Below are 13625 nucleotides of genomic sequence, written 5' to 3'. Positions count from 1 at the left end.
AAGAGAAAGCTTGAAAACTAGAGCAGTTATGTGTGTACATTAGTCCTGTGACAATCCTAGGGCAATAGGGTGAGGTTTATTGTCAGTCCTAGTGTTCTTAAGTAAACTGTAGCCAACATGAGGTTAGGAGTTGATGCCTTGAACAGCATGTTTCTGTAAATATACCATAAAGTCAGAACCCTCAAGCCTTCAGCCTTGATTAAAGGTAGGTAATGTGTGCCTGTCAACCAGGCAGGCAGCACGAAATACATAATTATGTCTGCCCTTACTACAGGGTTAGGGTTTAATTTGGCATTTCATATTTCATCTTAAACTTCCCATGTCAAGATATTAATTTAAAAAGTGGTCCTTAGCTTCTGATACAGAGCAGAAGTAAAACCAGCACTGCCCTGGGGGATGACTTTAATCTAGATCCAGCAGAATTTACACAGACTCAAAGACATGAAGGAAAATTCAGTGTGAGTCAGCAGATCAATAAACAGTAGGATTCTTTGTCAACACTGTCAGATAATAGACTAAACAGATAGAAACCAAGTTTGTTTAAAATGACTAAAGACAGCACCGTGAGAAAAGAACACAGATTTTTAAAAGAACCAGTAGTACCTCTGAGAAATGAAAAAACAAAACAAACAAAAAAACCCCAAAAAAACAGTTCTTGACATTTCAGTAAAAATGAAAACAATTAATCAAGGGTTAAAACACACATTTAGTGAGCTGGGATATGTTAGTAGTGATCTATCACCCAGGACAGATAGAGACGGAAATGCAGAAAGATGCTGACATGTGGCAGCCCGCCCTAGTCTAACAGGAATTCTAGGAAGAAAGGAGAGAACTCACTAACAGAGCGGTCACCAGCTAGACAGGGGATCGTAATGCAGTCCACTTGGAAAGCTGAGGCAGAAAGGTTTTGAGTTCAAGAGGGTAGCAGTGTTGTCTCAAAAACAAAACAAAACCCTAATACCCAGATTAATTTCAAATGACACATGATGTAGCTATAATATAATCAAGGTAAAAATAGATAACAATGAGGAAATTTATACATTTAGAAAATTTTAAAGAACATTTTTTAAAATTTTCAAACAATATTAAGCTCCTTTACTGGCACAGTTGAAAATAGTGAATTCTCAATTACAGGTGCTACGACAACTCCCAGATCTTTATGTGGGTTCTAGGAGTACAGAGTCAGATCCTCACACTTTCAGGGCAGCACTTTGCCATCTCCTCATCACCTTAGCTCATGTTACAGCATGACTTTGATAACATGACCAGCGAGAGCATGAAAAGGGGAAGCTCTTAGATATAAGTCCTTCAACAAAATGTTACAGAGGAAAAGCATGAAATGATACAGTGAGTGGTAAGCCATGGCCCAGATGGTTTATCCCCTGTAGTGCAGGCGTCTTTAACTTCAGAGCATCCAAGGCTAGAGTTTCATGCATATAGTTTAAGTTAAAAACTTCATTTGTAAAATGAAGAGAAAATATGCAGTTATCTCAATAGATGCAGAAAACAAATTGTAAATTTTCAGCAGACTCTTAAATATGAATTTTTATTTTTCACCTTTATCAGTATTTATTAATCATTCTGTGACACTTTACTATGACAGTATACATGTATATTATATGTATACTGACCATCTTCAGTCCTCAGAGAAGAGTCGGAATCACAATCACATGTAGTTAAACAGAATGCTATATTGTTTGAGTGTCTTCCAGTTGTTTTTTGGGGAGGGGTTGCTGTTTGTTTGTTTGTTTGATACAGGGTTTCTCTGTGTAGTCCTGGCTATCCTAGAATTTGCTTTGTAGACCAGGCTGGCCTTAAACTCAAAGATCCAGCTGCCCTACCCTCCTCCCCCCGAGTGCTGGGATCAAAGGCATTGGATACTGCACCATGCCTTTTTCTGTTTAAGTTTGGTAAGCTTTCTGGTGTTCATCAGGAAGCACAGAGGCAAGAACAGTCCAGAGCTTTGAGAGACAGGTTGTCTGACTAGAGATCAGAATGACTTCCAAGGTACAGGAGAGCTGTGCTATTAAGAGAGAGATGGAATGTCCAGTGGATGAAGTAGAGTTCTGTATATCCATGCAAGATACATGATAGAGTGTCATGTATCAAGGCTTACAGGATAGGGAAGTGAAACGAGACTGAAGTAAATGGAAAGTTTTTTATTCTTGAGTAAATTCTAGATAGAAAAAAAGATGGAAATACAAGCAACAATTTTAAGTTTAGTCACACATGGTAAGTCTAGGCTGCAGAGTGCACCATCCATGACAAAATAGGATCTGGGAGAACACTGGCCAAACACGATGACGTCAGAGGGGATGTTACAAATCTGTCTTCCCAAGACAGTAGTTAAGGAAAGCATCCTAACTGGGAAAAGTTACACAGTATAAAAAGATAACTTAGAGAGAAACACGGTGGCTGCCAAGAGTGTGGGGCATTCTGGTCTTCCCCAAGTTCAGGGAAAGTTAAGATTACGGTAATGAGAATAGTGTACATTTTACACCCACAGGGGTGGCAGATGTTAAGAAGTTGGACCAATTGTAAACAAGACCAAGTACAGACAGAATTTGAAACATGACTGAGTATACAGTGATCCCACTGTGTGGAGGTGAATGTGTTCCATTTTACAAAATTAAGGAAGGGACTACGTATGAGCTAGTAGTTTTACCCTACAGAGAAAATACCAAAGGAAGCCTTGCATATGTGGACAAGGATGCACAGTGCTACTGCATTGTTGGTGATAAAGACATTGACAACATTAATGTTAATTTTTGGAGCAGACCAGAATAATTGTGCGAGTTAAAGTGAATGAATTTAAATTTGAATGCTTTAATATTGGTAAGTCTTAGAAACAAAGTTGGGTGGAATCAGAATGAACTGGAACTGGCAGTATGGCACAGTGGGCAGGGGTGCTTGTTTCTAAGCCTGATGGTCTGGGTTCAGTTCCCAGAACCAATCAACATGGTGGATGGAAAGAACTGAGTCCTGTGCCATGTGCACATGTTTCCTTCCCTTCCTCTAGAGAATAAACAAGTAAATGTGAGAAAGAAAGTAAATTGGATATGATGTTGGATACGGTGATAGAATAGTCAACATGTAGATAAAATAACATAGTTTAAAGATGACTGGTGAAGGTTGATGACCTGGTACCCAGACAGTGGTAGAACCCTTCCGTAGCTTACAGAAAGCTCTGGGTGTGTTGTGTCCTTAGTACTAGGAAAGGAGAAATATAGCCACAGGATGAATAATTTTCTTAATTATTAAAAGCCTACATGGAAAAGATTAAGCACAAAATTTACCTTGGTGTAGAGTGGAATGTATTGTTCAGAAATTGACAAAAATCTCACGGTTTTAACTGAATTTGAAATTTTTATTTATTTTTTAAATTTGATGTACATACTTTAAGATTAAACATAAATGGTAGAATCTGTAGCTGTTGGTTATATTATTCTCCATACTTCTGATGTCTGTAAATATTTCATCATAAATATGTTTTAAAAACAACACGACATTTGAAATCAGCTGTGTACACCGCTGCTTCCCATGGCTTTTCTCACGCCCTCCAGCTGCTGCATGTGCATGACGTCTTCCTTGACTGCCACTACAACTGGGAGCTGGTCATCTGGTGCATCTCCTTGACGCTCTTTCTCCTGAGGTTTGTTACTCTTGGTTCAGAAACCAGCAAAAAGTACAGCAATACCTCAATACTACTTACGGAACAGGTGGGTTCATTATAAATTAATCTTTAGTCTGCAGTCCAGTCATGGGAGGTGGGGGAGGGAGGACAACTTAACAGAGTCAGGTCTCCTTCTATGGTGTATATTTTGGGATCCAGCTCAGGTCATCAGTCTTGGCATGAACATCTTTCCCCATTTAGCCATCTGACAGCCCGTGTGTGTGTGTGTGTGTGTGTGTGTGTGTGTGTGTGTGTGTATACACATATATGTGTGTGTGTGTGTGTGTGTGTGTGTATACACATATATATGTGTGTGTGTGTGTGTGTGTGTGTGTATACACATATATGTGTGTGTGTGTGTGTGTGTATACACATATATATGTGTGTGTGTGTGTGTGTGTATACATATATATGTATATATATGCACATACATACCTACATGCATACATACATATACACACATTTACACATACTAACTTAAAATATTTTTGCTTATTTTATATTTTTCAGGAGCATATTTTTATTTGGTTTAGGTCATTTGTGTTATGAAACTAAACTTTAAATTTGATAATACACAGCCACTTTTCAGTGTTTCTGTCTTGATTCAAATTTCAAATCTACTTTTTTATGTTCTGTTTTTATTTGGCAGGAAGGAAGTAGTATAAAAATTATAGATTTTAAAACATTAGTGGGATACGATGGCTTTGCAGTGTAAGAGAACCACATTAGAATATGTTTAAATTCTTATTCAACAGAGAATAAAGCATAGTAATTTTGATAATTGATTTTATCTTATGAGTTTGCTAATTATTTCCTCTTGATATTTCATAATAGTTGCACAAAAGAAATGTTTGCTAATGAGCTTGTTTGAATGTTTCACTTAGGAGGAGCTTGTATTATAAATATTCAGTAGTTACATAGGCTCGTTAGATGAAGAAGAGTTACCACCAGAGATAATCATCTCCGACAGTCACTGGGTCTCATGGAGTTAGACACATCAGCCCGTAAATTGATTGTGAGGCTGATGGCTTCTCAGCCCACCTCCTTCTGCACCTCCTGTCCAGTTCGCCCTGTGCACTCATTACCCCGTGTTGGTTTACATGTGATTTGTCCAGTTCATAGCACGTAGAACTTCTGTCGGATGCATTGTTAGTCCCACCGGTCCATATGTTGACTCTTGGTTTGGTTAGAGTTGTGGCTGCCAGATAAAGCTGGAAGGTGGCTCAGATGGTAAGCAGAATGTGGTAGAGGCTTGGAGTTAGAGTTAGATCCGATGGTAAGCAATGTGTGGTAGAGGCTTGGAGCCTGTTCACAGACAGGAGCTGAACTGGGCAGGTATCCCAAAAGTATCTACTAGGGAATAGATAATAAAGATATGTAAATATTTTTATCACTTTCATAATAAATCATGAACCAATTTGATGAGTTGATTCTGTTGCTTTCATTCTCTTAAGTTGATCTGGCCCTTGAGAATACAATGTTTACCTTTTTAAGTTTTCTTATTATAAAATGAGTTTATTATTAGATTTGGAATGTATAATAACAGTTAAATATTATAATCATTTGTAATATTAATACTCAGAGAACCACTATTAATATTTTGGTCACTGTCTTTCAGATCTTTTTAAGAATGTGTGTTTGAGGGCTAGGGATATACCTCATTAGTAAAATGATTGTGTTGCATGCATGAGGCCCTGGGTTTAGTCCCCAACACTGTAAAAGAAAAATCATCTTAAATGATTTTGCCTGTGGGGCTTTTTTATATAAAAGATAAACCTCTACTTGAAAATGGAGAAGAAACCTAACAAAAAGGAGGAGCTGACCCTTGTGAATAATGTTTTAAAGCTGGCTACAAAACTACTGAAGGTGAGACCTGTTGGGGACATGCCACACTGCCGTGGGGTGGGGGATACGCTGTGCTGGGCGGGGAAGGGGGGAGTGCCGCACAGCTGTGTGGGTTGTGCTGCGCTGACATGGGCCTTAGTTTCTATCTGCCTTCCGAGTAAGTGGCTTCCAAGTGACATTCGAGCACATGAGTGCACTTTTGTTTTCATTGCTTAGGTAGCCCAAATAATTCATTTGAAAAGTATGTGAAGGTGTTTACTAATGTACAGGATTGTACAGGATTGTAGATTTGGAGGGGATTTTGCTGTGTTTACTTGTTTGATTCTTCCTGTGTGTGTGTGTGTGTGTGTGTGTGTGTGTGTATTTAATCTATTTCATCTAGAGTATTAGGAAACATTACGTAAAAGAAGGCCAGAAGTTACCTCAGAAATTTTTTTATTTTACATTTCATAAAGGAGTCTTCTGTGTGACCCAAGTTAGCTTAAAAAATCAGTGATAGTCATAGTTATAGGTACAGGTCTTCAGTAATTAATTTGAAATTTATTTTTGATAAATCAAATAGTCTTTTATGTTTTATGTCATAATATCCTTGGGAATTAGAAATTTTAATTTTGCAACAGGATCTTACTGCGTAGCTCTGATTTGCTCAGTATGAACTGTGTTTCCCAAGGTGACTTCAAACTTGTGGCAACTTCTGTCTCTGTCTCTGTCTCCCGAGTGCTAGGATTACAGTGTACCACCATGCCTGGCTCTGGGGATAACAAAATAGGACTTTTCACCATTGCTTCTTGGTATTGCTTTTCTTTGTTAAAACAAAAATATATTTAAGAATCTCAATTTCTATAACTAATAGAGCATACTACTTAAGATTTTTAAATTTTTAGAGAATGGTATGAAATTAGTTGTGACCCAGTAATAGGGTTAGTTTGCTGTCAACTAAAGTATTGAACGGTTATAGACTGTACCTCACAGGAAATTGGACATCAAAAAGATTCAGAGGAGGTCATTAAAATAGGTAATTATTAATTGCTTTCTTTTAAAATTTTTCCTTCCCACAGGTCTTAGAGAAGAGAATACAGATGTATCTTTCCCCTATCCTTTTTTTTTTTTTTTTTTTTTTTTTGCCTAAAAGACACTATGAATTAATGGTTTTCTGTTTGTTTAATCTTTTGTATTGGGTATCTTCAGGTGTTGGACTCTGGCTGACAACAGGAACTATGAAACTGTATAGTATATATAGTCACAATGCTTGATCTGCTTTGGTCTGATCCAGAACTTGGGTCTTAATATGACTTGTACCCTCTCTCTCTCACTTTCCATGGCCAACAAATTCACAAGGCCATGATTCTCAGGACAAGGACTCTCTAGCCCATTCCCTTTCCCTGTTAGTATGCCCTCTGTGAGACCCTTGTCTCATACTTGCGAATCAGAACTTGAAGCATTCTTGCTTACTGCTCTTTATCTTCCGCACCACCAGCCAGAGACCCTTTCCATGTAATACTGCCTTGCGCTCTCCACTCAGGATCCTTGAGTGTCAGTTCATAGTCAAGTCTGCCTAAGAGGAAGCAGCCTTGTGCTTGTGCTCTGACAGGGCTCAGCAGCCGGTGGCATGTTTGTTCTGGCTCTCAGGGGTGCCTTTCTTAAGCACCAGCTTTGTAAGCCTTGGCCACTGGTCTCTGGTGAAGGACCCATTGTTTTATTATATGCATGTTTACTAAACTATAAAGTCTTTCAGTTCTAGGACTGAATTTTGTCTTCCTAGAGCCAGCATGGTGCCATGCATATAATAGACCTTTTAATATTTGAATCATCCAATCACTTAGTAAATTGTATATTTGAAGATGAATTAAACTCAAATAAGAGTTTCTATTCAAATATTAATATTAGCAGAATACTTGGCTAATGATAGTAGTAATTCCGCAAGAGTAGTATTTTTCTTTTAGCTTCTACTCCAGCTCTTATCCCTAAACATAGTCTCTAATTTCCTATAGCTAGTTGGTTAGCACTCTACTAGACATTCATTTGTAACAAGAATTAAGCTACAGACTTATAAAATCATTTTAAAGGAAGTCACTTTCCTTGAAAAAAATAAAACCACTTTTAAAATTTACTTATCTCAAGTTTAGATAAGTTTGTCCTCTCTTAAAGTATCCATAATGTATTACATTTGCATAGTGATTTTTTTAAACGCTCTTGCATATTGAGGACTTAACTGGAAATTCTTATAGGCTAACATTTCGTCTCTTCTACTAGGAGTTGGACAGTCCCTTTAGGTTGTATGGACTCACAATGAACCCGCTGCTGTACAACATCACCCAGGTTGTTATCCTGTCGGCTGTTTCTGGTGTCATCAGTGACTTGCTTGGATTTAATTTAAAGGTAACAGCCTGCAAGCTTTGTTTTATTTTCTTTAATCCTGTCACTCTTTTGAGATTTCACATGCATAATTGTGTCATTTTGGCAAGTTTGTATATAGTTAGTAACAGTGGCTTCACATTAATTTTGGGTACTTTATATGTCATGGATTCTCATAGTAGTAGAACTTGTAGTTTGGAATAGAATCATTGTATGCAGGGTGTGTATGTGTGCGTGCGTGTATGTGTATATATTCATATTCTAGGGTGTGTATGTGTGTGTGCGTGTATGTGTATATATTCATATTCTAGGGTGTGTGTGCGTGTATGTGTATATATTCATATTCTAGGGTGTGTATGTGTGTGTGCGTGTATGTATATATATTCATATTCTAGGGTGTGTATGTGTGTGTGCGTGTATGTGTATATATTCATATTCTAGGGTGTGTATGTGTGCGTGCGTGTATGTGTATATATTCATATTCTAGGGTGTGTATGTGTGTGCGTGTATGTGTATATATTCATATTCTAGGGTGTGTATGTGTGTGTGCGTGTATGTGTATATATTCATATTCTAGGGTGTGTATGTGTGTGTGCGTGTATGTGTATATATTCATATTCTAGGGTGTGTATGTGTATGTGCGTGTATGTATATATATTCATATTCTAGGGTGTGTATGTGTGTGTGCGTGTATGTATATATATTCATATTCTAGGGTGTGTATGTGTGCGTGCGTGTATGTGTATATATTCATATTCTAGGGTGAGTAAGAGGACCTATTTTTTCCTCATTAATTGAAACTGATTCTAATGATTCAACAATGAAGAAAAGCCATATTCTTTTGTTGGCCAAAAATGTATTATTATATAGTAGTGGATACATAGTCCAATACCTGCTCTAATAAGTGTTAGTAAATGTATTATTATATAGTAGTGGATACATACTCCAATACATGCTCTAATAAGTGTTAGTAAATGTATTATTATATAGTAGTGGATACATAGTCCAATACCTGCTCTAATAAGTGTTAGTAAATGTATTATTATATAGTAGTGGATACATACTCCAATACCTGCTCTAATAAGTGTTAGTAAATGTATTATTATATAGTAGTGGATACATACTCCAATACATGCTCTAATAAGTGTTAGTAAATGTATTATTATATAGTAGTGGATACATACTCCAATACATGCTCTAATAAGTGTTAGTAAATGTATTATTATATAGTAGTGGATACATACTCCAATACCTGCTCTAATAAGTGTTAGTAAATGTATTATTATATAGTAGTGGATACATAGTCCAATACCTGCTCTAATAAGTGTTAGCAGGGGGTAGAAACAGCGTAGTAAGCAAGTAGTAGATGTATGTTGATATTTCTCAGTAAAATCAAAGGAGAAATCTGACTTTGATCACTGTGCTTCAGATGAGTTCTTAAACATGGAAGGGTAAGGGAGTTACAGGACCTGCCAGTGGGGTGTAAGGAGAGTGGATAGTAGGATGTAAGCTCCATACCAGTAACGATCCTGACTTGTAATTTCTTATAGCTGTGGAAGATCAAATCATGACAATTGAGAGAATGGAGATGAACGCTGACGGAGCTGTCTGGAATCTGCTCCAGGGGTCTGCTGGGAATGAAGTGTTTACATCAGACTGTATCGTGCAATTCTTATATTTATTTTACTTGTTCACTGGTTTTGTTGTGTTGTGTTGTGTGTGTATTTGTTTTCTTTTTTTTAAACATTTAGTCTATTTTAAACATTGAGGTTTTTAGTTGTTTAAAGGGTGGTAAAACTGATCCAGATACCTGAGATCCTAGTAATTATTAACATAATTGACAAATTGTGAAAACAGAAGCCATTGCTAAGCACTGTTTCTTCATCAAAGCCGTGAACTTGCCTTACTTGAGGAAAACTTCTTTAACTCTGAAACAGTGCTCAGAGTTAGTGCTCTGAGATAGCCTCAGCTAAACACAGTTTCTCTGGTAAACCAGGATCCACTCAGGATCACTCTTGACTTATTGGAGAACAGTACTGGGATCTAGACTGATTCAGCTGCAGTTAATCACCCTTCAGTATTAATATATGGTATTATGTAAAAGGTCAACAAGTGCTCTTTGATAATACAATTCTTAATGGAGCAATAATTGTAAATGGTTACCATACTGTAAAATATTTTGATAAAAATTAATTAGTAATAAATGTATTTATTTAAAACAGTGAGCTGTTTGCACAGCTCCAACTGTGCATGCTCAAAATGTGCACTTTTTAAAATTGTTTCTTTTGGTATATATCTGTATGTGGATATGTTATAGTGTACCAGGGCATACATAATATGGTATCCTTTTGAGTGAGGTCTAGCCTCATCTCACAAGTGAAGTGCCTACTGTTATTACTAAAGTGCGTTACGTTTACTCAAAAGAATTTCCCATGGTACACTATACCGTATGCTGTTCCTACCACATTTAGATAAGCTTAAGAATAAAGTTAAGAACCAACAAAATATTTATCTGATTGCTAGTTATAAAATTTTCAAATTTTCCAAAAAGACAGCTTCAACCTACCAGTTCTAGCCTCCAAATTTAATCTGGTGCACCCCTCCTCCAGCTCCATTACATAAGGGCTAATTTTAGATGCTTTTAACATGGAAAGCTAGCTGCTCTCCCCTTCAGTAACTCGTCAAGTGTCCAGTGGGAGCTTATCATGTTTCCCATTGGTAAATAGGGCAGATATGATAGCCCCACATCAGGCCTTGATTCTAAGTTGTTACCTTTGTACAATCAGTAAGTAGTGTTTTAAGAAGTACATGAAACAAAATGTTTTCGTGATTATTTTGTTTTATATTGTTTAAGCCAAGCATTTGGTTTCTAAAACAAAGAAATTATTTGAAACAATCTAGGATTTTCTTGGTGCAAAGTCATATTGAATATATTCATATTTTTAGCATATTTTAAGGTCTTTAAAATAATTAACTGTAAATAATTTATTTGATTGGTGCAGTTCTAATTTCCAAATCACTCTTAAAATCAGGATGTGTAGAGACCAGAGCCATGCATTAAATGTTGCTCTCCCGTTCCTTTGAGCAGCCTCAGTTAAGCCTCACTGTAGAGTGCTCTTTGTACAGGAGACAGCAGACAGCATTGTGTTCCGTCTGCCTGCGTTCTAATATATCCGATAATGACCAAAGTGCATTCTGAGTATTTTTCAAGGAATGTATTACTGGAGCTTTAAGAACATACTTAGTTTCTCATGTGAAGAATTAGGCTTTGTCTGACGTGTTTCTGCCTTCCTGTTGTCTGATGTTGAGGTTGTTTTTAGGCACTATATTTTATAAACTTTTTAAAAATAAGGTACATACCTATACAGAACTTAACATTTTGCACAGAGTATATCAAATATATTTTGAGAATAAAAAAGTACAGCATGAGTTCTGTTAGGAAGAAAGTGAGATTATTGTATCTTAAAAAAAAACTTATTTCAGATTGGAAGTATTTTTGAGAAAAGTAGCTGAGTGTACTGACTTAGGAAAATGCTTGCTTTAGGTTGCAGTTGTGTTTGACATAGAGTTGGGGCTGATTGTACAGTGTCCCTGTCAGCAACATGATGTCTCGGTTGTGCCGTTACCATGGGCAGCAGTAGAATATTAAAAGGGAAATGTGCTAAGCGGCTTCATAACATCCACAGAGCCATCTCAGAGTAGTGGTGACATCCCTGCCTTTACCTGTACCGTGAATGTAAGAAGTTGACATTGTAACATATCACATCACAGAGAGAAAGCAACTCAGAGGTAGAATTATGGCAGATGCTGTGTAATGTTTCTTTGCCACGTGTTTTTAAAAGTTTGGATGGCAAATTTAAAATAAAACATTCTATGACTGATATGTGTGTGTTGTTTTAAGTTACACGTGTGGGTTAATTTTTGTATTTACTGTAATATACACCCTAGTTACACCCTTTACACAAAGGTGGTGAAAATAAAGTTTTAACTATGCCTCAACACTTTGTATTTGTTCAAGTCCTAATAATATGATAGGGTAGCCGTGTGTATACCAGGATGCTTGTACCTGGCTGACGCTTGTCACTCTGCATTGGAATGTAAAAACTGACTGTGGCCTTCGATGCTGAAGTTCAGTAGCAGGACAGTGAGACTTAAACACACAGTTTTGCCACATGAATCATGCTGAGAGATTATAGCCAACAAGGTAAACATTCAAATATTTGTTACCTGATGGACACAAGTGTCCATGGGGCTCAAATTAATCAGGGATCATCAAAGTCTACTTTCAAACTTCCCTTAAGCTTACTTAGAGCCAGCCCTTTTAAGGACTCTTCTCTGAGACCAGGATTAGCCATATGGCTAGCACATCTATCATCCACTCCATTACTTTCCCACCTTCCTCCTGCCAGCCTACAAAGACTAGCACAGATGCTCACTGCACTATTGTGCACACGCCACACCTTCACCATAGTGGACTTACTTCCTGGGAAGCTAGGGGACTGCTCAGAAAGTGTTTCTTCTGCTTCCTCATAGCCCTCAACATAACAGCCCCATATCAGACACCAACCAAGAGTGTCACTAACTCAGTCTAACACTATACCCATAATAGCATGGGAGTCCATAGACTGAAGGCCCAGCACCCCAGGGTTCCTGTCACTTTAGAGCCGAGCCAAGCTCAGTAGTAGAATATCTGCTTGAGAAACAGGAGTTCCAGCAATGCTTTCCTTTGGTTTACTTAGTTTGTTTAAGCAGTTCCTATAATCCAGGGAAAGTTTTCCAAAAAGGATACTAGGAAGAGTAAAGATGAGGGAAGAGGGCAAGGAATGTTGGCCCGCTCTGAGGTACACCCACCTTCTAGGACCCTCTACTGCCTTGGAAACCCATGAATTTCTCTGAATTCTGCATTTAGAAACTGTATGGGAGCCTCATTGTGTGATTACATGGGTGTGGTCTGTTAACTCCCTTTCTGGCCCCTTACCTCTGTAGAGTGTGAAATGGAATTGAAAGCTTATGTATAATTGTGGGTTGATCTTTGTAAGGAGTAGATGAAATGGGTTGAGTCAAAAGCCCTTACACACTACTTCATGCAAAGGTCTCATAGGCCAGCAAGATAGGTTAGACCACAGGCCACAAAGATATGTTACACTTGTCCACAGTTGCATAGGTAATGACAGAGCCAATACGGGCAATGCTCCTATTGCAGTTGTCATTCATTTGTGGTGGCATCTTAACTGACCAAAACACGTAACCATAGGAAAATATTCTAGGAAGAACAGAGAAACTGAATAAACCTATCTGCCTGTATTCCTAGTGAGTCCATGTGTAAACTAACCAACCTCATGTGCCCTCCTGAGAACATTGCCTCCCGGTCTTCCTCAGCTTGGGCTTTCTTGTTTAATGTTTAAGCATGTAGTGGGTTTCATTGTTGCATTTTCAAACATACTTTAGTTCATCCCTCCTTCACTACATTCCCCATGCTTGGATCATTTCAACTGTCGGCCGTGGGTGGGAGTACTTGACTTTGGGGCATATTACAAGAGTTTGTGAGAACACAGGCTAAGTACATAGCGTAAGAGTTGATAAAAGGATGGTTGTGTAGAAAGACGTTGTTCTTCCCCTTTCTCAACTAGACAGGTAGAGTAGTGGCCTAGGGTCAGTTAACAAAAATTCCAAGATAGCCTGTTAGTTTTTAGATGTCGAATTCCCCTGCCGATTAAAAGTCATGCCCCAGCTACATGATTGAGATGAGGTC

The 13625-nt window shown here is 37.8% G+C and overlaps 1 protein-coding gene across 1 annotated transcript in view; it reads left to right on the top strand.

The window, feature by feature from the left end:
* Phtf2 (putative homeodomain transcription factor 2) overlaps positions 1–11754 on the top strand; it is a 110887-nt gene extending 99133 nt beyond the window's left edge. Inside the window, 4 exon segments of the mRNA XM_034519109.2 lie at positions 3564–3719; positions 5444–5539; positions 7772–7897; positions 9424–11754. Of these exon segments, the coding sequence (XP_034375000.1) occupies positions 3564–3719; positions 5444–5539; positions 7772–7897; positions 9424–9444 (399 nt within the window). The 3' untranslated portion in view covers positions 9445–11754.
* Positions 11755–13625: the final 1871 nt, after the last annotated feature.

The sequence above is a fragment of the Arvicanthis niloticus genome, chromosome 15 (assembly GCF_011762505.2).
Source record: "Arvicanthis niloticus isolate mArvNil1 chromosome 15, mArvNil1.pat.X, whole genome shotgun sequence".
In the NCBI taxonomy this organism is placed as follows: Eukaryota; Metazoa; Chordata; class Mammalia; order Rodentia; family Muridae; genus Arvicanthis; species Arvicanthis niloticus.
Note: the sequence above shows the minus strand (reverse complement) of the source record. Positions and strands in the feature narration are given on the sequence as shown.